This window comes from Apus apus, chromosome 5 (genome assembly GCF_020740795.1).
Source record: "Apus apus isolate bApuApu2 chromosome 5, bApuApu2.pri.cur, whole genome shotgun sequence".
NCBI classification, from domain to species: domain Eukaryota; kingdom Metazoa; phylum Chordata; class Aves; order Apodiformes; family Apodidae; genus Apus; species Apus apus.
In genome coordinates this window covers 54,907,863-54,932,000 of record NC_067286.1, presented here as the reverse complement: position 1 = coordinate 54,932,000, position 24,138 = coordinate 54,907,863, and the positions used below count along the sequence as shown (strand labels likewise).

Here is a 24,138-nt window from a genome sequence, read left to right as displayed (position 1 = left end):
CACTAGCCCATCCTCACTGCCTCACAACTCACTGCTTGCAGATTTGAGTCAGCCAACAACCCTGAGGTTTGCTTTATTCACAAAATGGGAGAGGAGACCTCTCCTCCCTCCTCTCCAAACTCATAGGATAGGCTTCAAAGCTACTCAGCTTCAGTGTCTAGCAGACAAGGGCTGGCTGAAGGCTCCAGCCAAGCGCTCAGCCCATCCCCAGCACACCTTGGCTGCAGAAGAGATCAGCTTTTTCACACACCTGTTTGCTCCCAGCAGCAACAGCTCAGGAGAAAAGTGACAATACTGGCCAAAGACACAGATGCTCTACTAGGCTCAAGAGGGGGATAAACATTTGCTCCAACCACAGCAAGCAGTGCCTTCAGGCTTCCACAAGAAAAGCTGAGGCAGAAATTCTTCAGCAATGCAAAAAAAGCCTTGAGAAAGGAGCCTGAAAAGGCAAAGACATCACTGATATTTAAATATTTGAAAAGCAGGCAGACACCATAACTAGAGAGGCATGAAAGTTGTAAAATAGGTTAAGGGGGGACAGTTCTGCTACAGTTTCCCCAATTTCATTCAAAATTATAACAAAGTAAAAATAGTGATCACTTCCAGCCTGAGAGGGAACCTGGGAACACAACTACAATGTAGCTCAAGCACAGAGATATCTCTTCCGGAAGGGCAAAGCAATGGGCAAGACGGCTCAGGAGCTCATAGCAGAGCTCAGAAATACGAGCAGGGCTGGGATGGAGAGATAGGATCTAGAAGCTGTACACAAATTATAATGAAAGTGGGAGAACCACAAATAGCAGCTTAGGAAACAAAAAAAACAGGCTGAGGCACATTAAAATAAAGCTATCTTTTCTTGTGAGAGTTGACTACAAAAACATTTGGGGCAAACCAAGTAAGATTTTTCTCCCAGAATTAGGTAATTTCTGGAAGGACAAGCAAGGACAACTGCAGTTTGTTAGGGTGGTCAGAGGGGAAAGGGATAGCAGTGAGCCAAGATGCAGAGAGAAAACGACTTCAAAGCAGTTGCTGTGGGAGGTTAAATTAGGTAAGAGTGTACTTTGCTAAGAAAGAAAAAGAGCAGGTGGTAATTGGGAGCATCTCTATAAATGGCCTTATTCCAACAGGAATGACAGTTACTGCACAGCAAATGTTTATAAAATAAAAAAGATCCATTTAAACCAGTGGCCAGAGCACAACCAATTATTGCTGTGATACAGGAAGCCAACAGCTGCAGAGACAAAAGGGTGCTGGAGCTCAGCCCTCAAGAAGCACCATGAGGCCCATCTCTCAGAGTTTGGGTGTCCCTATAATTTGCCATACATCCTTTGTCAGGCATCAACGACAAAAATAACATGAGGGAACGGGCTGCCTTTATTTCTTGAACAAGAAGTGCCAAAACACATGCTTGGAACAAAGCAACTTATCAACAAGAGACTGCCCAAGTTAAAAGGTCTATGCTGGCTCATCCAGCAGACACCAGAATCAGGGTGCAAAGGCATTGTGTAAGTTTCGAAGGTAAGTTTTGAAGTGCTTAACCTGCCTTAGTCATAATTCTGAGGTTTTTTACAGCCAGTTTAGAAGTGATTTTTTGATATTTTAAGCCAGTGACCTCTGCTTAGAGCATATGTCACTTTCAGCAGTATCTATTTTAATGCAGGCTACAACTTTTAGACTATATGAGCAGTGCAATGGCTTTGCATTGGATCGCACATCGCTTTAGTTCGCAGCACTTTGTTTTTAAGAAAAGGTTGTGCCAAAACCTACCTGCTGAAACCCCCACTCACTCAGCCACTCATTATTCAGAGGTACAAGAGGGGTTTCCTGGTGTCAGGGGACACTTTTGGGGCTGGTTTAATTCTGCCAGCCTAAAGACAAACATCCAGAATCTAGGACAAGCCAAGTTTTCTTTCCCCATGGAAAACACCAGAAGAGGGTTTTTTTGTTGTTAAAACTACTTAATCCAGATACTGAGCTGGGTCTGCCTAGCAACAAGTTGGAGTTTTAAACTTGTATCATCCTACTTGTGTTCCCATGGCTACTGTCATGAACAGTTCAGTGGCAGCTGCACAAACCAGCACAAGGGTCCCAGGAGGGACATATTTAAGATTCCCAGACAGAAAACAATACTGAGAAAGTACAAACGCTACACCTGGTACACCTGCCTTTACAGCATCTCTGCTATCCCCAAAAGCACCCAGAGCAGCCACCTCGTAGGGATGGGGGGATGCCAGCCAGGGAATAGGCACACACACTGGTATTGATAGATCATTTGCACTGTTCAGCACAAAAAAAAAGCTTGGATTACAGATGCAGCACTTTCAGCCTCTCACACAGCTGTTAGCAACCTAGATGCAGAACTAGACAGAACTCCAGCCAACAGTGCAGGCTACGTGAGGCAGCTGGGTCTCAATACAATGGGGGAGCAGGCAAAACACTCAAGACTAAAACCAGTATTATTGATGAGAACAGAAGGACATCTTTTGCCCTCTTTGAGGGTCTAAACAAGTCAGAGGGAAGAGGAAAAAAAACCCTCCATATTTCAATGCAAGCTACATGTAAAAGGTTGCTTCAAAGCAATGCTGTTATGTAAACCAGACTTTCCCAGTCCTGCTGCTCTAGTTACTCAAGAGGGGAGGTCATTTCCTACTCACATATGAAGTTTTTCTTAGCCTTTCCACACCCTGTGGAACTAGATGCTCCCTGTGCCCCCTCCAGTGACTCCCACCAGAGAACAGTTAAGACGGGAAGGGCAGGCATCGTGTCCCTGCATGCAAGCCTTGTTCATACGTATTCCTTCGGGACTTCTGGACCCAGAAGCCACAACTATGACAGCACATTTGTTACGTTGTGCTTTCATACTACAGTTATAAAATCTAGAAGGACACCAATTCAAGGTCACATACACTAATAATTATTTTCAATACCCAACTTTCAGATCAAAGTCTCTAGGTGAACTAAACCCCAACGTGATAAGACATCTAGTCCTGACAGGCTATCACAGATACCTACAGACAGAAGAAATGAAAAGCTGTGACGGACAGACATGTGGTTAGATTCATCTAATTAGACAGCCACTCTATGAAAACAAGCCGTAGGCTCTCTCAGGTTGTTATTTGTGAAATCCATCCAGGTGAAGAGTACAGAGATAAGGAAGGTGGCAAGGAAGATGAAATAACTTTAAGGACAAAAACGCACAACCTTACCCTCCTGCCCCTAATGGGGAAAGGGAATATTTTTCTAGAAATATCCCTAGCTACACACACAGTGTACATACAAGACCCTGCTCATGTCCCCTAGAGGTATCTGCATGATAGAAGCACAGGACTGAAGGGGGAAGCATAGAGTAGAATTTCCTCTCAAGAGGGGATTTTTGCAATTTTATCACACTGCTGCAGCCTCCTCCCCCCAGAGAGGCAACATTTACCAATACTTCCTTTATGAAGTTCAAAGAGCAAGCTGCTGCATAGAACAGAATTTTTGAAGATACTTGGAAAGATAGGTTAAACACACTTGTTTAGTCTCAAAATCTTACATGAGAAGTGAAGCAAATTTATTGAGTTTGACCTACAATACTTGAAGGCGGTCACATCACAATCTGTTGCATTTCAAAACAAACAGGGAGAGGAACACAAAAGCAACCCAGTTCTAGAATATGCTGGAGAAACTTTCACTGCCTTCACTAAGGCTGAGCACATCCTCTTGCACTTTTGAAAAGCACAAAGAAGTCAAAACTTTCATATGGATCTATACATTAAACGCCTGCCAAGTTTAAAGAGATAAATAATATAACATTCCTTACAAAAGCATTTTCTAATCAAATTTAGTTTACAAATTGACCTTGTATTTTCAATAACTGAGTTTTTGAAGTGTTCTGTCTAGTTTCAACACTTAAGCATGTAGGATTACTCATCTGGTTATACTGTCAAGTCAGAGACTCACAAGACAAGGTCACTCAGTGCATAAACAGGTACAGACTTCCTAGGAAGTCCTAGAAGCTCTAAATAACCCAAAGTTTTCTTTTTGATTTGGTCTCTAGACTCAATCAACCACCAGTCATCCTGTCTCAATCTTACCTTACACTTAGAATGGCTAAGGCAAGCCTTGGCCACAACCATAAATTATTATAACTGAGGGAAGTGGAGACTAGCATCAACCACAAGTTTCTGAGGAGCCAGTTACTTCAGATTGACTTGCCTGGCACATATTAAAGAAAATGTATGTTAAAGTTACAACAGTTAAAAAAAACATAGAGATGTTCAACAAAGCACTGTCATTTATACTACTCTGAAGGTGTGTGACAGGACTAGAGCCCCACTATAAGCCGCATTATACGGTGCACCTTGATCACAGAGGCAAAGATTTCCGAGCTAATTATAATGACTAATCACAGGGAGCTCTAAGCCTTCACTTGGCCAACTCACAGACCTAACCAGGGCTGAAAACAAGAGTTTTAAGAGCAACTCATTAAGCAGCAGGAACCAGCTATGAAGAACAAAGCATTCACTCTACCTAGTATTAATTCCAGTCCAGCCATTAATATATTTGTCAGTACATGAGACAGCTATTACCTCCACATACAAACACTGCATGTGCCATGCAGGGAAGGAAGCCACAGGCTTCGGCAGCACTAAGACTTGTTTGTTTACTACAGCATTCAGGTTTGAGAAGGATGTTCTCAGAACTATTTGAATAACGAAACAGCTCCAAAGCCATGCCTTGGAATATGGTGGAGGCAGGAGCTCTGCTCACCACTAGCAGCCTCTGCACCCCTTCACAGCACAAGTGAACTGACTGGGCAAAAGCTAACTACTGAGCCACGCAGGCTTCAAAATGGTCTCCCTTGGGTGAGCAGCCCGGAGGTAAGAAAGATACGGCACCAAACCAACAGGTGTGCTCCCACTGAGGTGTCAGAGATATGGATAATGAAGTCTCCAACTTGAGCACTTGAGTGCTACTCCCCTTTTTCTCCAGAGTGGATTTAAAAACAGAGGATAAGCTGAAGTGTCAGCACCTACAAGTCAGTTTCATTCTCCTAATGTAGGTGTAGTGAGACTGCACCCTCTCCTGCCACAGCGACTGGACCAGCGGTACATACCAGTGATGGAAAGAGACAAGACCGAGACTCGCCCACACACCAGCAGAGTTGCCAGCACAGTAAAGAGGTGGCAAGAGTCACCTTCCCGCTCCCCAAAGCTGCTAGGGACCAGCTTGACCTTCAGAATCCCCTTCACTTGTACCTAAATGCCTATGGGGTTGAGACAGTCAAAAATACATGGTTTCAGTGACATTTTTTGTCAACTGTCTGTTGAGAAACTTTTCTTCTGCTCTGCAGTACAGCACATAGAAAGGCTGTGACTTGTGGAAGGAGGACAAGAGGGAGCCCATGAGGAAGTAAGGAGCTGAGCAGACTCAAACTAGGGGGCAAAGCTCCTCTCTACCACCAGAAAGTTTAACAGAAAGCCCACATACCTAAATTTTCCACCATGTAATTAGGAAAACACACTCTTGTGAGGGACAATGTATGTGTCCTCAGAGTAGAGTGAAATGACCAAGGTGCACCTGGTTTACCAAGATACTAGGCAGCCACTTGGGCATTAGTACATCATGGTTTGGTATTTCTGATTAGATCAAACATCCTTATTACTATCCCTTCTTTTCCAAAGCGACTGTTGCACTAAGGGAGTTCCTGCCTGTTGCGTTTAAGGCAGAGTCATTTAAGGAGATGAGACAGCTTTCCAGGATACCAGTATTTCCAGTTTCAGGGGCTTGGTTTTGACTTTTCCACTTGCTTAGATGGAGATTCTAAAGTCTCACCTGAAGAGCACGCTTTTTCCCCACTCCCTTTCTGATGAGTCCTTTCATCTAAATACCATTTTCTCCTACAGTCATTGGGTACTCAAGCTATTTGCAGACTATCAGGCCTGTTAGGAGCAGGACTGTTTGCAAACAAAGAAATGGAACAAGCTGACTGGGAGTTCGACTTGTCAAGTACAAGTCATAAGGGGTTTTGTAGCAAACTCTTTTTAAAGGGTTACAGTCCCTACTGTGTAGACAAATAGGTGCTTCTGCTAAGGACCCCATGCAGTAGCTGAAGACACAACCTAACAAAATCTGGCTTTTACAATTAGCAGAGAAATACAGCTATTCTAGGGGAATCAGCCACCCAGGGGGGCTGTCCCGTTATTATACTTTCACCTTTGATCCTAAATAGACAGAGGGTGGGTGCATTTTAACAGCTAGAGTTGCATGGATGGATGGAATGGACCAGCTTCCTCTCCTAGGACACAGCCACACCACCACTTACCTATCAGACATTGCAGATCAGAGACAGCAGAGACTTTATAATTATATATTTTTTTCCGCTTTAGATACAACTACACTGACAGAGTTTGACTACAATGAAAAGGGTTGTTTGTTCCCCCCTCCCTCCTCACCCCCAGGGCCCCTTCATTTTTGGTAACACTGAAACAACAGAGTCTTGGCCATAAAAGAAGGCCAGGGAAAATCAAGTGTTGGTGCAGAAGCATGCAGAGCACAGCTAACAGTGTGGACCAGAGAGCAAGCTCCTGAAGGATCAGTGACATCCTGTCAGTGAGCACCTTCCTGTAGGGTTTTCTACACCTAGAGGTGAAAGCACTACAGGGCATTTCCTTCCACCGTTTTAACTGTTACAGTACAACAAACAAAAAACTGGGAAGAGAGCAGCATTACAAACAAGTGATTGAAGTCTCTCTCTCAACTTACATACAACCAAACTTTAGATCTCTACAAGATGCTACCAAGTCAAACCAGCCTTTGCTCATCAGTTTCCAGTGGAAATAGCCCCAGAAGCTGCTTCCCAGAGATGACAAACAACAACAACAACACAACTGATGTCCAACAGTACAAGATGTGGCTTGTGTTTTTACTGCCATCACAATGAATGATGGAATCTAAAGCTGTAGTGCTACAAAGAAGAAAGAAAAGCTCATCTTCCTTCAACACACATCAACATTTGTAAGAGATCGTTCTCTGCAGTTTTTTAACATGCCTCAAAATTACGGAAATTTTAATCTTTACTTAAATTCACTGTGTTAAAGGGCTCACTAACATTTTTTTCCTCCTATTTTCAATGTTCCAACAGCATAAATTCATAAAGAACAAGTAAAATGGTCAAGAATAGTATCAGTGCCTCCCCATATGAAAGATTTTTATTTAGCTTTAGGATTTGCAATGTTTCCTTCCACTGAGTTCTTCCATTAACAGGACATGTGGGTTTCATTTGTATAGATTGAAAGAAACAATAGTTTTCCCTCTTCAAAACTTTCAATGTCTCAGATTGAGAACTTGCAAGAAATGCTGACCTATTGATACCAGCCTTTGTTTAATGCACAGAATTTTCAGCTGGCAAATATTAGACTCTGAGCCCAAATAAGAGAAGAAATAGGAAAGACAATAGCCATTTTTCACACCAGATCTGTGAAATTAAGGCCAAACAGTGGAACACAGCTGAAGTGCAAGTTTTGCTGATTCTACATGGGATTTTCAGCCCAAAAAGTTTTACCTGTTCTTCTTCCTAGTTGAACTGGCCTGTTTAATAAACATGTTGCCTCTGCCTTGCCTTTCTAGTACAACAATTCTTATTATATGAATAACCATAGAGGTGTAAGTACTATACCAGTAATAATAGAGATGTATGGTTTTTAGACAATAAAAGAAGTTGAATCAATGCAGCAAGAACTTAATGTCACAAAATAAAGGAGACTGAGATAGGTAAGAAAAACAGCAACATTCATTTGGGCAACAAATCTATATGGTCTGCCAGCACACGGAATTGGCCTTGCCACCATAAAGAGATTTACTAAAGGAGATGCAAACAAGGACCACCTCCTACAGAGGATTCCAGCCAAGAAGAGTATTTTTACAGTCAAAGAATACACCAGACCCATCCTTGTCCACTGGCACAGCAAGTTTTAACAACAAGGAGTATTAAAAACTTGCCCCAAAACATTTTAATCCCAAATAAGATTGTGTTATTTTCTAGTTCTAAGGATTAAGCAAAAACAAAGAAGCACATATTCTGCTCAAACAAGGGGAGTCAAGCACTCTCTATCCTCCTCCATACTAACTGAAAGGTGCTGAGGTGCCTTCCTGCCTTAAACCAAGGCAATTTTTGAGGAGACACTCTCTTCACTTTCAGGACATACCATTTGGAAGTTTCTTGCTGTTCTCTGGCTATTTAATTCATGAAACTCAGACCAACATCCCACCACTGCCCTGCTCTGCCTCTCTTTACTTCTGCAGTCTCACAGATAAGGATTTCAGAAAAGCTTTCTTAATTTTATTGCTCTCTGCTACAGCTTGCATGTGGCTGACAAGTGAAACAGAATTAAATGCTTTCTCTGCCCCTATGCATGGGGACAGAGGAACACCCACAAAAGAATGCTGATGTAAGAATCAGCAGTTACAGATATACCTCAGCCAAACCTGAGGTATAACTGAACATTAAGTTTAAAAAAAATACATACAAGGCCTAGCCTATGCCATTTTCCCCTCAGATACAGCTAGAGCAGCATTAGCTCTCTGCGTTTTACCAGACAGCTAATCTGAAGGTGAAAGCCTCCGCAACACGACACCAAACAACCTTCAAGCTTCAGGATCCTTTGGTCACCCAGTCCCTAAAATTTCTAGTGAGAAACTGACACAGCATCTGTGTGCTCTGATAACACTATTCCATTGATTTAACTTTGACCAGCAAGACAGGACAATTTAACAGTTTCAGTCAAAAGGTCTTTAGGGCAGCGTGTTAGGCTTATTTAGGGTTTTCTTCCTTAAACAGTGAAACAAAAGAGGCATAACAAACACAACATGGCTATTTAGCCTTTAGGACCAAGAAGAGATCATGAAATTTAGGAAACAACTTTCCATTGCAAAATTATTAATGTTTAATTCCACAGGCCAGGAAACCAACTCTTCAATACACACACAGACAAAAGTTAACCTCAAACTTGTTAATGAAAAAGTTTACATTAACAAAAAAAGAACAAGAGAAATACAGAACTACTAGAAAAGGGGGTTTTGATGCACTTTCAGGTCATCAGAAGACTTCAGGTGAATCTACTAAGAGTCTGCTGTTTTAAACAAGAGTGCCTGCTGATGCTGTCTCAAGCTATATATTACTCAGAAAAAAAAATTTGTTTGTCACACACTTCCCCCTCCCTTCCACCCCACCCAGCACAGAAAGCAGTAACCTTTGTATAGATCACTACAGGCCTATAAGTTAAAATCAGAACAATGTACAACTGGGCATATAACAGTGAGGAAAGGGCACAGTATTTTTTCTCTAACATAATAGGCAGAGGGGGAAATCAATTGCACAAAAGAGTGTAACTCAGAGGGGTGATGAAAAAGCCCCAGGACTGTTGTGATACCTGGCTAACAGCCACTGTGATGCACGTTGTGTGTTACAGAAACGCTGCATTTGACCTACAGATTGAAAACCAGTGTCAACTGCTGCCTAACTACACAGCTCCCTCTCCCTCCCCCCACTTTTCCTCCTCCTTCTTCCCTCTCTCCTCCTCCCTTCCTCCTCTTGGTCAACCAAGAAATGGAGTTACCATGTGCCAAGACCTTGCATCTTATTTTGTCAAGAAAATGAAAGGGGGAAAGGAATGGGGCAAAATTATTCTGTAATTAAATATAAGTAATATTTGACTTAAGAAAAAAAAAAATCCTCTTTGCCCCTCCCCCCCTCCCCGATACCTTAACAGTTAGGAGCACACACATATAATAATAAAAAAAATGTATCCAACATATTAGTGCAGTCTGAGGACAATACATGAGAAACCTTTTTCCTCAATACACACAACAGTAACTTTCAAGATTATTCGACAAGGAGACACCGTGTCTTTCTACACCATTCTTTTTGTTTTAAGGAAAGAGGTGCGGAGGATTCAATTAAGTTTGGGCTGGGCAAAGGGACAACTCCAAACGCTAGGATCTCCAGACAGGAGGAGGATTTTCACTGGCTTCAGCCACCACTTACAAATGAACAATACCCAAAAAAAAAAAAAATTTGCTTGCATTTCAAACTAAGGAGGTCAACAGCCTTTCCATACACGGAGATACATCAGTACTAACGTGCTTCCAGCACCTGCCTTTCAGCACAGCCCCAATTCCTTTGTTTGGTCAAAATTTGCTTCCACACCACTTTAAAAGAACCGCAGCAGAATAGCTGGAATGTGAAACAATTTTTCTTTTTCTTTTTCTTTTTTTTTTTTTGGGGGGGGGAAGGAAGCAGCTCCTGAGGAGGGCAGAAAATTAAAATACAAACCCAAGTCGCTTATAAATATCTTAGGAAAAAATATATATATATATGTATTTACAACTTGATGCCTTCCAATTCCAGCCCCACCACGGACTCCACAGGCACACGAGTAGGGGGGGGTAAAAATAAATAAATAAATAAATAAATAAAAAGAAAGAAAGAAAAAAAGAAAGAAGAAAAAAAAAAAACCACCCAACTGCCATCTCCTGCCTCCTCCAGCCCTGCCAGCTTCCCTGTTCCTCCCTGCCTGTGAAGCGCCCTCTGGAAAGCATCGGGACTTCTTTTATCAACCGTGTGTGTTGGGAAGTGGGGGGCGGGGGGGGGAAAGAAAGGGGGGTCCTTGTTCTTCCTCTGGGTGTTTGCGGCTGGAATGATGGATGACTGTTTTCGGGCCCCCCCCTCGATGAGCCGAGCCCCTCACACCGAAGAGGCTCGGCTCATTAAGGTGGGGGGGGGGGGTGTCCAAAGGAATGGATGAGGCAGAGGAGTCGTGTCCCCTTTTAGAAAGAAGAAGAAGAATAAAAAGACTTACCGGGGTCGAAATCAGGGACCACCGCCTGGTACTGCGGCCCGACCCTCATGCCGCCGCCAGCTGCGGGAGGCAGAGGGAGAAGCGTTACCCGCGTGGGCCCGCCCGGCCCCGGCCCCCCGCCCCACGCCTGCCCCCGCAGCCCCCACCCCCCTCCCGCCAGCTCCTCACCGTGCTCCTCATCGCTGGAGGACCCCGAGCTACCCTCCTCCCAGGAGTTGCCGCTGCTGTTGCCGTTGGGGGCGGCAGATAAACTTTTGCTCCCCCCGTTGTTGTTATTATTCCCGCCGGCGGCGTTGTGGTTCCTGCCCCGTCGTTTCCCCGAGACCTCCGGGCCCTTCTCGATCATGGCTGGCATTTAGGGGAGGGAAGGAGGGGGGGGGGGGGGTGTGGAGAAGAAGGGAAAGGGGAGGGGGGGGGGAAGGAATCGGAGTTTAAAAACTGCGTCGGGGGGGCTGGGGGAGGCGCCGAGGGCGGGCAGGAGCCGGGGCGGGCCGGTGCGCGGCGGCGCTGGCGCTGCTACATCCCCCGGCGCGATCGCCCCGAAGTTTGAGGCTCATCCCAGCCCTGCGCTGGGACTCCGTTCAACCTGCGCTGCTGCCCGCCGCCCGCCCCGCCTCCCCCCGCTCCTGCCCCTTCCCATTGGGCAAACCTACATTTTGGGAGGCCAGCCCGCCTGCCCATTGGGCGGCGGCTCCTGTCCATCGCGGCGGCCCGGCGCTTCCGTTCGCTGCGTGAGGGGGAGGCGGATCGCAGGGCCGTGCGGCTGCGGGCGCCGCGATCTCTCCGCCCAGCCAGCCCTCTCCTCCGGGGGCTGGAGAGGGGGAGTTGGCGCTCCCCCGCCAGAGCGGCGCTGCCCGGCCCGCCGAGGGGGTGGCGGCGGTACCCACCGCCCCATTGTGAAGTCAGCCCGGGGAGAACGGTGGCTAGGGACTACTTTCCCCCCTTCCTCCCCCCCCCTCCTCTCCCCCCCCCCGCGGCGGAAGGTTACGGCGTGGTTTGAATGGGATGCCGTACAAAGCCCCCGTTGCCCGGGGGGGGGGGTTGGCGCCCCGTCCCCTGCCCGGTTGGGGCGTCCCCTGGTGGCGGGGGCGGCCGCTCCGTAGGGCGGGGGGAAAGAGCCGCCCGAGGTGTTGGGGGACCCAGGAGCGCTCTGAGGAGCGGGCGGGGGTGGCGGGTCAGGGCGGGCGGGGGCGGTGCTGAGGGTCCCGGAGAGCGGTGAGGGCGTGCGGGGCTCGCTGGGCCGGTGCGGGCAGCCTGGCGGGACACGGGCCCCGCGGGACGGGCCCCGGGCCGCAGCGCCCAGCAGGGTCCGGCCCTGCCGGCGGGGAGCCCCCCCGAGGCAGAGCCGCCCGACGGGGTCTGGCACAGTTGGAAGGAGCCGCGGAAGCCCGGGCAGCCCGCAGTGCTGGTCCCCGGGGGTCATTCCAAATAACTCCTGAGCCCCCCCCCCCTTCCCCTCTTCTGACAAGTCAAGACGGGCTCTTTGTGCCCGGCGTGAATAACCGACCCCACGCCCCAAACCCCCACAGCCCGAGCGCGGCCAGCGGGCTGCCCAGGCCACCTGGGCGGCGTGGCTGGGGGCCTGGGCCGGGGGAGGGGCCGCGGGGCCTGGCGCGGCGCTGGCAGCCGCCCCGCATGGCTGCCGTGCCGGGGGCAGGGCGGGCGCTCCGGCCGGGGCTGCGTCCTGCCCCGACCCCGGCCCGGCAGCGGGGCACGGCCCCAGCGCCCGCCCCCGACGGCAGCGCTCCCCGAACCGGGAAGGAGCCCGCCCGAGGGGCGAGGAAGGGAACAAAAGGGGAAGCGAGACCCCTTCTCCTTGCCTCGTCGCACGAGGCTCTCGTTGGCAAACCCTGCACGTCTCTGGGCAGGAATTGCCGGGGGGGGCAGGACGGGGGTCCAGAGCCGTCCCGGCAAAAATGGGCAACAAAAGTATACAGACTGCCCGGTTTTGTTTCCGACTCGAACTGTACAGCAGGGTGAGCGAAAACAATACATAATCATGGAAAGCAGCTTGCAGGGCGTGTCTTCTATTTTCATTCAAATTAACTTCTGCAGCAAGTTTGGGTTGGGTTTGGTTTGTTGTTGGGTGTTTTGTTTGGTTGTTTGGTTGTTTGGTGGTGTTGGTTTTTGTTTTTTTCTTTATTGGCCCGTGCACTTAACAGTGCCATTTGACTAGCAGCGGTTATCTCATATCAGACAAACTGTCCCCAGCCACTCCCCTCCTCCCTCTGCCATTTTAATCCAAGAGAATTTGCACAGGGGGAGGGGGAAAAAGCTGCTGAGGGAGAGCTACTGTCTGTAGTACCGGCCTTGCTGTTCCTTTTCTACACTGTGTTTATCAAAATTATTTCACCTCTAGGTCGTCGTTTGGAAAGGCTCCTTGTTAATTTTCATGTACTACTGCTCCATTAAAATTAGATAAAGAAATATCTTTTTGAAATGTGTTAGTTTCTTTCAGTTTTGTGACCTCTTTTCAATATTCACTTACCCCTCTACACTCACTGTGTGTTACGTGTGTACTGACAGATGCATCATCAGTTTCCTTCATGTACACTTGCATGTACTGTGAATATTTATTCACCACAGTTACTTATTTACAGCACACAAAAAAATGTTCATTTACACGACATTAAAATAACTTTCTAGCTCACAGAACTGAATTTTATGATGATGACTCTTGATCCCACGCTCCTTAAAATATATATCAGCTCTAAATCAAGGGAATAATTAGTGATGCTCTTAAACCCCAGTACTGACAGCCACAAATATTTCCCACTACAAAGTGTATTGGTTCTTTAGTGCAGAATACATTTTCATGACAGACAGCAATTCAAACGTAGCAGAGTCTTCATTAGCCTTCTCTGTACTCCAGTGTTTCTACTCCAGAAATGCAAGGGCAGGAAGGGAACACCTGATTTTTCTTTTAAATCTGAGCTCGAGTGAAATTTCAAAGTTTTTCACTCTGCTTTGCAAGTCACAGCCCTGGAAATACAAAATAAAATAACAAAAGCTCACCTATGAGTTAGACCAAAGCACACCGCAGTGTTCAACTTGAACTTGAACCTGAGACCACAGATCTGCTTGCATGGAGGCACATGTGTACAGCTTTGCAAGCTGGGGCCTGGTTTCATCCGTCCTTCACTTCCTCTCCCTCCCTCTGCACAGCCGTTACCTGCCTAGGCCCCAGGATTAAAATCTAAGCCAATCAGCTAACATATTTATAACACAATTTCACCCTTTTAAACTGTTGAAATGACATTTGCTGCTGGTGCTTCACGACTTTTGCCCTTCCTAAAGCTGTGGCCCCAACAGCATCGTCTATCCATAGAAGTGGGACTGAGCAGCATTGTCCATTCTGTAGGAGCAGGGATGAGAAGCACCAGCCCAGAGGAGCAGGTTAAGCAGCACCATCCCTTCCAGAGGAGTGGGGCTGAGCAGCACCATCCCAATCGGGAGGAACAAGGCTGAGCAGCACCATTCCAGGCCGCAGGAGGGGGGCTGAGCTGCACCATCTGTCCCAGAGTGCAGCTGAGCAGGCTGGAGGAGCAGTGCATCCCTGCTGCCGCACCTCTGCTTGGCAGCACAGCGCGGTATGCCAGCCACTCCAAAGCCATCGCCTGGGAAAGCAGGGCACACTCTGTCACTCCCACCCACTCTCCAGGCCGCTCCTTTTTCCTGGCAGATGAGGAGAAGTTCAGGAACAGGAGTGGATCCTTCTCCCTCGGGTGCCGAGGGGTGTGTGTGTGTGGGTGTGTGTGTGCACTGTGCACGTGTGTCCCCAGAGCAGGAAGTCTTGGGGCTGTCACCGTCACAGCCACTTTGCACCTGTCACAGCTGTTGTCCCAGGCCAACAACACCCTCATCATCCCCAGCAGGACTGCTTCTTGTTTTATTCAAGCTTTTCTACATAAATCCCTGAGCCATAGATGCAAGATTTCCAGTGCTAATTGAGCTTTTTGTTTGTAACTACTGGGGGAAAAAAAATTGTGTTTGCTTTTGCTTTTGCTTCCTGAACAGTGGCCTTAGATTTCTTTCTGCTTAGGCTGAAAGTCTGAGGTTTTGAGAGTGTCTCAACCCAGTGCTACAGATTTTGGTGTTGTTCCTAAGCAAACTTTGAAAAATTATTTTCTGGCCATAAAGAAAACCCTTCACAGAGTGTAGGCGAGTGTGTACACAGAGACTGTACACAAAGTACACAATTCCAGTTTATTTTTCAGCAACAACAGTGAAGGCACTTTTTTCAGCCTCTGACTCCTGCAAATGCCAAAAGAGCAACAAATTCTGATCCTCCAGCTCACAGCACTTGCTCTGGAGTTATGCAATGTTTAAACAACTTTATTTTTCAGTTCTGCAAGGTGGGACAGATGAGGAAGAAGCCCCAGAGCCCCTAAGAGATACCCTGGTTGGCACAGAGTCTTGTTTACCTGGATCAGTATTTCTTTTAAACACATTACGCTGTGATCTTACATATGACCTCACACCTGTATGTCCTGCCGAGGCTCATCAAGCTGTGTGTAGGATCAGGAGTTCCATATACAATCTGTAGCAGACTGAGTCACATAAAGCAAGAATGACACTTTTTCCTAGCCCCCAAATTTGACTGTGCCTTCTGGACATTACTGTAATGTAATGGTTAACCTGTGCAGCTGTTTAGATAACAGAGGAGAAGGGGGGAGAAGTCTTTCCCTTATAAAGATTGTGTCACTGTTGTGTGTTTGCTGTAGCCTAACAGGTTGGATCAGGCAGGATTGTCTTTTTAAATAATTTCATGAAATTTGCTTGCCTTTATCAGGGGAACAACTTTTAAATGAAAACTTTTTGTTATTAACCCTGTCAGTCTCACAAGTAAAATACAGATAAAGCAGAAATGCAGCGGGAATGCCAGACAACTGAGCTTCTGCTTTCTTGGTCTCCTCTCTGCCCAGGCATTTGCTGCTGGCTGGCAGGACAGCAACACTTGCCCCACATCCTCGGGGCTGCCAGTTCATGCAGGAAAGGGTTACAAGAGCTAAACCCCTTTCCGTTTGCCTGAGTTGTAAAAAGCAGCTCCCACCTCCTGCATATTGTGTTTTCCTTGAAAACATACACATTAAAAATGCTTACCCCAGTGAGAATGTGCCCGTGTGTTTACATGAGTATATATGTATGTATGTATATACACACATGTATTTGGTTACTACTAGTAGAAAGTGACATTTAATCACCTTCTAGACTGATTGTTTTTAATACTGAAATGCTATTAATCAGGAAAATGTTACTCTTTGAACAAGATGTTTATACAGTCAACACCATGGGTTGGTATTTTTTTCCTTCCCCTGGTGCAAAGCTGCCTGCTAAAGCAGAGCAGAAATCCAGTTTATAATCTCTTACATGAGAACTTCATGCTCCAAGTGGGACAACAATTTTGGCTGGAATTTGGAAGGAATATATAGGAGTTGATGCCTGGCTCTTAATGGTTTTAGGGGGACTTAGGTGTTCAAACCACAAATCTCTGGAAGCATTTAGATGCCTAAAAGACACAAACAGACATCACATGCAAATGTTAAAAAAAACTCTCCTCCTGAAAAAATCCCAAGGGGCATCTAATTTAATTTTCATGTAACATAAAGACCTTCAAAATCTGTCCCTAAATCTCCGTGCGCCTTTGGAAATCTGTCCTTGGAGCCTTTCAGCCTGAAAGCTGCTTTTAGAGAAGGAATAATGCAGCAAATTTTAATCCAAACTTTTATTTCCCACTGGAGAGAATGGTTCATATCCTGTAGTGAGTGGGAGGCCAGCAGAAAAAATATGGGGGGAACTGTGGTGGGAGTGGGAGGGTGCAGAGAGGCAGCTGGGGTTGGGTCAGAAGGGGGGAGGCAGGAGAAGGGCTGCTGGCAGCTGTGGGGTGAGCATGGCGGGGCCAAGGGAGCCACAGAAGAGGAAACCCCATCTTGGCCTGGAGACAGGCTCCTGGCTGGCCCAGAGGGGAGGCACTAACTGGCCTTAGGAGGAAGGAGAGGATGAGATTGAAATCGTGCACAGGTGGGGGGAGCTGGCAATGCCAGGGAGAGTAGTGAGACAAACACATGATGTCTTGGCATGGGCAGAACTTTAGAGAACACCCCAACCATCCCAGCAAAGTGTGGATGCAGATCCCGGTGGGTTTGTTTTAGTGTCTGTGCTAGGAGCTGTTTCACAGCCCCTGAGGCTGAGGGGAGCATCCCCTCAGCAGAGATCTGGCTCATGGGGCATAAGGCTTTCCCCACCACCCCTTGTTGCTCCCACAGAACACCCCACTCACCTCTTCCTCCTGGGAGCTTCTCTCAACTAAATCAATTCAAGGCTGTTGAGAAGCCCTGTTCCCCTTCAGCTCCCCTGCCCGCCCAGCCAGCCCGACTCTGGAGCAGGGCACTCCCCAGCAGGCAGCACCCAGAGCAGGCAGTACCTCTCTGTCCCACACCCTGCACCCCTGAGCAGCCCTGAGAAGAGCTCAGGAGGAGAAAGTGGGAAGGGACAGCAGTGAGAGGAGATGAGACAGGAGTTAGGCTCAGGTGTTATTATCCCCTCCATAGGCGGTGCCTTCTCAAAGAGACCAAATCTTGTAGGAGATGGGAAAGGAACCTTTCCCTTCCTGAAGATGAGGAGGAGGCACATAGCAAAATCAGAGTAGCAAGCCTCAGATAGCTGAGAGGCTTGCTCCATTCAGTTCTATGATTAAGTAGAAAATCTCCGTATCAGAAGAGAAACACAAGGTGTGAAGAGATTCATCACTCCTTAAAAAAACAGATAGGGGAAAAAAAAAATCATTTTCAGTAGCCACTTCATCACAGGGACAATTGCAGTCAATACAGTGCTTACCTGGGAAGATACCTTTCTCTTTTTATAAATTTATTTCATTTTACTTCTTTCCGTCATCGCCATCTCAGCAGCAGGGCAGCCGGTGTGCAGTGCTGAAGTCTGTGAGGGGAGCTGGAGATGCAGGGGACAGCTGCCATCATTATCAGGGTGACTGGGAGTCCAAAAACCTAATTTTTCTCACAGGAGACTTTGAACAAGAAATGCATAGAATTCCTTTGGAGAACTCTTTATCACAAGACCTAATGGGACAAAGATTGGATGCTGTATGTTAAAAGATCCAAGAGTTTAGTGGTAGATACTAATTTTAAGAGCTTTGCGAGAAATTCAATCCCTTGAACTTCAGCATTTTAATAATTTTTTTTTTTTTGAGTGAGGGAAGTTTTCCTCAGGAGTACCTACTCAGGCAATGCTTTGAAGATGCTGCTACCAGCAAGGCTAACAGAGTAAAAGAATCACTGTCAAGATCCAGCAGGACAACTCCTCCATGGGAGACCGTCCACAGTGGCAGCTTTCCAGTGGCCCACGTCACTAGGATCCACTGGTGGGAGCTGAAAAGGCAGCCCAGGGAGAGGCGTCCCACCTTTGCAACCTGGCAGGCAGTCCCCTACCTGCACCCTCCCATGGAGGTGCACTGGTGTCCAGAGGCAGGGCTGGCCTCCCTGGGGATCCTTCTCACTTGCCTTGCTGCTGTTGTGGTTAATTCCAGCAACAGGGAAGAGAGGTCCAGCTAAGAGGCAGCCACTTGCTCCTGAAATCCTACCAAAAAATTGATGGTTTGACTTTCTGCCAACACAGCCCCTTTTACTCCAACATTCAGCTCAACCTCTTCCCATGACACAGGATGATCTCAGGAAGATTCAGCCACGGGTATCCTACAGGACCTCTGACCTGCATTCCCACAGGAAAGTGAACTGTTAGAAATTCATCTGAAGTTGCCCTCAATACACCTAGTCATGGATCCATGCAAACTTTTGTAAGAGAGTAAAAATGGGTAGGTTGATATGTCCATACACACATGTGGGAGTGGAGAAAATCATTCACATCCTTCTGGCTAACATGGGGATCACTCCACTGAAAACCCTGGAAATTTCCTTATTTGTAAAACCAGGACAAGAAGGCTCAGGCCCAGGGTTTCCATGGACACACCCCTAAGGCATATCACAACTCTTCAGGACTCTAGTGCCAGTCTTTGATTTTACACTCTCTCTCTTCCATTCATTCCAAATATAATATGGAAATCTCAAATGCTAGTGATCTCAGGAGGAGGAGACACATATCAAAGTCAGTTCCTCACTGCTGTTTGTCTAAAGAAAACCTGCAACACATGAAAACCTGGAAAAGAAAAAAGTGGGAAAAAAAAAAACCAGTTTGGTATCAGGTGAGGGATTAATCACCAACTAAAAGAAACAATTTTAGAAAATGCCATGACCTAGTACCTCTTAAAATCACAATTTAAAAATTAAGTACATTCCTATTTGCCCTGGACTTTTCCTTCATTAAAGACCAAAACACCAGATACAGATGTGTTTCCCCTACCTTCCCCACCAGCAGTGAGCACAGGGGATGAATGGTGTTTGTCAACAGACCATTTATTGGTACCCTCTCACAGCCACTGCACTGCTGAGATTCATCTGAGGACACCAGAAACCTTGCACCAAACTCTCAGTCATCAGACCAGATCTTTATTCTGTGGTCTCGCCCTTCTCAGTTATATTGTTGTACATCTAGAGTTTACACTGATCAGAACCTGCTCAGAGGGACTGGAAGGCTCTGGATTAATATCAAGCACAGGCATCTGCTTCCTGCTGTTTCTGTGCCTGTGGTATCAATAGTGATTGTGAGAATGATTATTTCCGTACAGGCTATAATGACTTAGAAGGAACAGTTACAGCCTGTTGTGCAAATGTGAACAATACTTGCTTTTTTAGAACGTGGATTTTTCATACAACAGGAACTAATGGCCCTTTCAGAGCAGTTATGGTCTATCTTGTCAATTTGTTTTCTATTCATGCATGCTAAGTGAATTTTTATAGCTGAACTAGGAGTCCTTAAAAATGGGCCTTATACTGGAAATGCAGATGTGACTTACTGTGAGTTGTGCTAGGAGAGCATCCCTGCCCTTGGGGAGCCAGAGCCAGTAAATCAGAATTCCCTTTCTCCATGCACATAACATGATTCCCAGGCACTCTTTCATCTGCACTGAGAGGCAGGAAGGAGAGGCAGAATTAGCCCCTCATTACAATAATGTTTCTCACACTTTCTCCAGCTACTCTCTGCAGGCATTAGTAGAGGGGCCCTGGCTGCCAGAAATGCTGAACACCTACATCTCCAGTTAAAAGAAATCAGAGAGCAGGGTGCTTGACAGTGCTGAAAATCAGAACCACAGAGCTTTAAATAAAGGCTTTTACACTGTTAAAAAACAACAACAACAACCAACAACAACAACAAAAAAAACCCACCAAAAAAAGCCAACAAAACAAAAAAACCCAGACTCACCTTAACTCTTTATTGTGAGAGCTTTGTTGTGAAAGAGAATTTTATATTTTCCAGACTACCTGATTTATATTACGGCTTCCCACTCTAAATGGTAAAGCATCCATACTCATATCAATACATTTACCTGCCTGCTTCACAGCTGGAAAGAAAATTAAGCCATCTCAATCATCTTCACATTCAGGAACAGAGAAAACTGACTCTTTTCCTATTCAGCACCAATTAAAATGTGAAACATGGATAAGATCCACTAAATATTCCACTCACCTACATTGTCCAGAGTGGATACAGCTCTATACTCAGTGGCAACCAGAACCTTTTCTAAGACTGGAAAAACCAAGAGAATAGAAGCTATACAATCTTATTACTTATTTTATTTAGAATGTTGTAGCTGTGCCTCCCTTCATCTCTTGGCTCCCTACCCAAAACCTGTGCAACGTGCAACATCACAGGACCTGGCCATCAGCAGGCACGACAGCCCCACTAAAATGAATCCATTCATATTGATTCACAGCAGCTGAGGATCTGCCACAGCACATCCAGGGAATACCTACCTCTCCAAAAAAAAGATACCCTTCTGACAATGTCTTCCCAAGGTACTTCTCACAGACCCCAGGCCGCAGTGCAGTAGGAGCCATCCCCACCCCAGCTTCTTCTGTCCCCATTGCTGCACCCTGTCCTCATCAGAGAGGAGCTCGCCTGAAAAGGCACAGAGCCAAACCTGGCACGATCCGATCAGATATGTACAAAGGAAAATCTTGACAGCATCTGTGAATAGAGTTAAAGAGAAAGGAACAAAATAATACCACATATGTTAACAGATTGAAATGGTAGCTATGGTGACCATGGACAGACAAAGAACAAACCATTTTGACTGAATTCAGCCAATTCGTTCTGACAACAAACTGCAAGTATAAAGCAAACTTTTAAAAATCCCTAATTAAATGATTACAACAAATCCATTTGGCTCTCTTTGGCTTGTTTACTTTTTAAATTTCAGTTTCAGCTACTACATTAAACCTATTAATCATTGATGTACTGAAATACTTTCCACCGACTAAAAATGGGAATTTTCTCACTGTAAAAAAAATTATTTTCATTGTTTGCATTAAAAAAAAAAAAAAGGCAAGGAATAGTTATTGTAAAATGACAGGCATTCATAATTCAGAGAATTTTCCTGAGCATGAGAGAGTGTCTGGGTTTTGTAGAACAAAGGCTTGTTTATAAAAAGTTGGATTACTTTCCCTAGCCTGAGATGCAGCACAGCTATGAAAAATGACTGTCCTGTTTATTGTGTATTACAGTGTCAAACATCTCAGAGTCTCTTTCCTCCAGTGTGCCAGCCATTTTTCTCAGCCCTACGGAGAAGCTGACGCTCAGTATTCTCCCATTGAGGGATTCCTGGTTGTGCCTAGGGGGATTGAGCTGAGGATGATGCAGGAGAGCACAGAGCTGAGCCATCGAGGGATGGTAAAGCTGCCTACTGAGAACCAATGCTGGAAATACACAGGCAGGAGCTGGGAAGGGTTGCTCCAGTGCCAGCACAGCATCAGGCTGCTTGAAGTGATGCGGAGCTGCTTGTTTGCAAACTCCCACCCCAAGAGGCTTGAAGGGGCTGGAGGAGGCTCTACAGCAAACGTCATGATGGAGGCTCTGGCTTATCACCTGCTGTGGAGCATCCCAGGCTCACCCCCATGGAGACTGCACTGCCTGTGGCAGCTCAGATTTAACCTGGAGACCACTTCAGTACCACCAAAACAAGTGATGCCCCTGCACCCCCCTCTCCTCACAGCCACGCTCTCTGGGTGTAGTTTCAGAGCACAACACAAAACCTTACTTCCAACCTGTAGAAAAGCTGCTGTCATTTCCCTGACTGAGTGCCTAATATTTAACTCGGTGTGTTCAGTACCTTCTGCAGGCTGTAAAATTCGTAACAATATAGATTTGCAATGTAGCTGTGCTTTTGATGCTCCAGGAGAAATAACTTCAAATTTCTGAAGTGCACAGACACTCAGCTCTACTCTTACATTTTCATTTGCTGAAGTTCATTGTTCTTTGAAGAACAAAGCAAAAGAAAAAAAGCAAGCTAGCAGAGAAGTACCTGCCATTCAAATGCCACTCTCTTTATCTGTCTGCTGACTGAGGCTCTGGCTTAGCCTTCTGTAAATTGAATTAAGTTTCTGGCTGTGCCATTGCTGCCGGTGTGACCAGGTGCGGCCACTTCACTCACCAGGTCTGTTCTTCCCTTCCCCGTACGCTAAAACGGGACCAGCTTTGAGCCCTTTCACTTCTGCCTGGCCCGCCCTTCCCTCCACCCACGCACTTCGGTTCCGCTCCTGCCAGGGCAGAGGGCAGGTCCTGCGGGACTCTCCCTCTCCACGTGGGTACCCCCCTGCGTGGAGCTGAGCCAGGGCGGGCACTCTGCTCCCTTCTCTGCTGAAGAGGGATGGCCAGAGGATTCAGCCGTTCAGCCCTGCACAGCCTCACCTGCTCAAGCTGTTCGCTTTAGCGGTGGCTGGAGTGCAGCAGGAGCACGTGGTGGGGCGGGAGGGGGAGAAGGGGGGGTGGGGAGGGGGGGGGGGAAGGCACTTTTTCTTTCGATATTGGTTGGAAACAGTAAAGAACCGGTTCCGTGGATTCTGTCTGCAGTAAACCCTCACTAGATGGCTCCTTACATCAAGTAAATATATTCCCCACAGAAAGAACACTGATGTAGCATCATCTGTGTGAGAGCAGAGATAGCGTGATGCTAACTGGGCTTTATCTCTGGCTGAGCATTTTGCATGGAAAAGCAGCATATAACAGGGCTTTGGGTGGGTGGGCAAGTGAGCATTTACATGAACTACGAATGACACCGCTCTGAGAGTTGAGAGCTCTGAGTCAGATGGGCACAAGCATCTCAGGCACATCAGAAAGGCCACTTGCCCTTTTCTGTAGGTTTTTAAGTTAATAGGTGTCACATTCCACTGTCTAATTCAGAAAGCAGAACCAGGGTGTGGTTGGGGGTACCAGCAGTGAAGATCCTGGGAGAAACAGCTGATCACAGCAGCTGAGACAATAGATGGTCTTAAGGCTGAAACCCTGAATGTCACGCAGTCACTCCTAAAACAAAGAGGTGACAACTCACTTGTGAAATGCTCCCCCCTACCATCACAAGAACACGTTATTTATAATGTGTGTAGTGGCAGGATGTTCTGGGCTGAAGGACAAAAAGAAATGAGCTGTCATCTGCAGTTAACCTCTCATTCATACATCGTTGTGTGCACTGGTGGTTCAAGGTTATGCAAGTTGAATGTGCCCTCATTAGCAAGCAGAGTTAATTAGTGTCTATCCTGCATTGAGATAAACATGTATATTATGTGTTAGAAGTACTGCAGGCTGTGAAGGAGCTGTACAACAGACAAAGGTATAGGGGCCTTGAGTAGGGACTTACAGGAGAAGAGTGCATTGTGAAATGACAGATCTCATTTAAATCCACAAGTGATTTCAAACTGGGCAGCCCATGTCCCTGCAAGGCAGCCTGGCATTGGCTGGAGGGCTGGGTGTCTCCTGCGGGCAGAGCTCTGCCACCACCCTTCCTGCACCCTGCAGTGCTCTGCCCATCTTTCAAGGTGGATCAGCAGTGATTTTCAGTGTCCCTTAAACCACCGGGCTGTAAGCTCTGGCCATCAGCAGCTCACAGGCTCCATGCGGAAGGGCAGCAGGAGATGTTGTCCATCCCCATGTAAACTGCCCCTGCTCATGAGTCAGTTGCAGGGGAGCTAGGCAAGCTCCTGGTCTCTCTGTCAGTTGCCCTAGTGGCTTCATCCAGCCTCTTCCCTCTTGCTTTCCCCTCTGCCCATGTGCTAGCATGGTGCTAACCTGGGATGAGCTCAACCAGCTGATCAGCCAGCCTCAGCTCTCCTGGTGAGTGACAGAAAGCAAGGTCTGAAACAGTGGCAAACTTGCACATCGTGAAAAGACCTTT

General features: G+C 46.7%; 2 protein-coding genes and 2 long non-coding RNA genes across 6 annotated transcripts in view; all 4 read right to left on the bottom strand.

Moving 5' to 3' along the window:
• RCOR1 (REST corepressor 1) overlaps positions 1–11,236 on the bottom strand; it is an 81,763-nt gene extending 70,527 nt beyond the window's left edge. Inside the window, exons 1-2 of the mRNA XM_051621632.1 lie at positions 11,010–11,236; positions 10,842–10,901 (exon numbers count right to left, since the gene is read on the bottom strand). Coding sequence (XP_051477592.1) covers positions 10,842–10,901; positions 11,010–11,196 — 247 coding nt within the window. The 5' untranslated portion in view covers positions 11,197–11,236. The remainder of the gene's footprint in view (positions 1–10,841; positions 10,902–11,009) is intronic.
• Positions 11,237–11,490: 254 nt separating this feature from the next.
• On the bottom strand, positions 11,491–12,264 carry LOC127385859 (basic proline-rich protein-like). Its single transcript, XM_051622037.1, has one exon. The coding sequence runs from the start codon at positions 12,262–12,264 to the stop codon at positions 11,491–11,493; it is 774 nt and encodes a 257-aa protein (XP_051477997.1).
• Positions 12,265–16,046: 3,782 nt separating this feature from the next.
• On the bottom strand, positions 16,047–20,843 carry LOC127385946 (uncharacterized). 3 transcript variants are annotated; one of them, XR_007889779.1, is made up of 3 exons: positions 20,726–20,843; positions 17,679–17,917; positions 16,047–16,350 (listed from the first exon to the last, which is right to left on the bottom strand). It is a non-coding gene; the product is annotated as an uncharacterized LOC127385946 (long non-coding RNA). The 3 variants fall into 3 exon arrangements; XR_007889780.1 differs by lacking the exon at positions 20,726–20,843 and adding an exon at positions 19,768–20,123; XR_007889778.1 differs by lacking the exon at positions 20,726–20,843 and having other exon boundaries at positions 17,679–20,123.
• Positions 20,844–20,846: 3 nt separating this feature from the next.
• LOC127385948 (uncharacterized) overlaps positions 20,847–24,138 on the bottom strand; it is a 38,815-nt gene continuing 35,523 nt past the window's right edge. Inside the window, exon 3 of the long non-coding RNA XR_007889781.1 lies at positions 20,847–20,939. This is a non-coding gene — a long non-coding RNA (uncharacterized LOC127385948). The remainder of the gene's footprint in view (positions 20,940–24,138) is intronic.

Excerpts from the sequence above, each read along its gene's own strand:
- LOC127385859 (XM_051622037.1), bottom strand. The coding sequence starts at position 12,264 with ATGACCCCCGGGGACCAGCACTGCGGGCTGCCCGGGCTTCCGCGGCTC.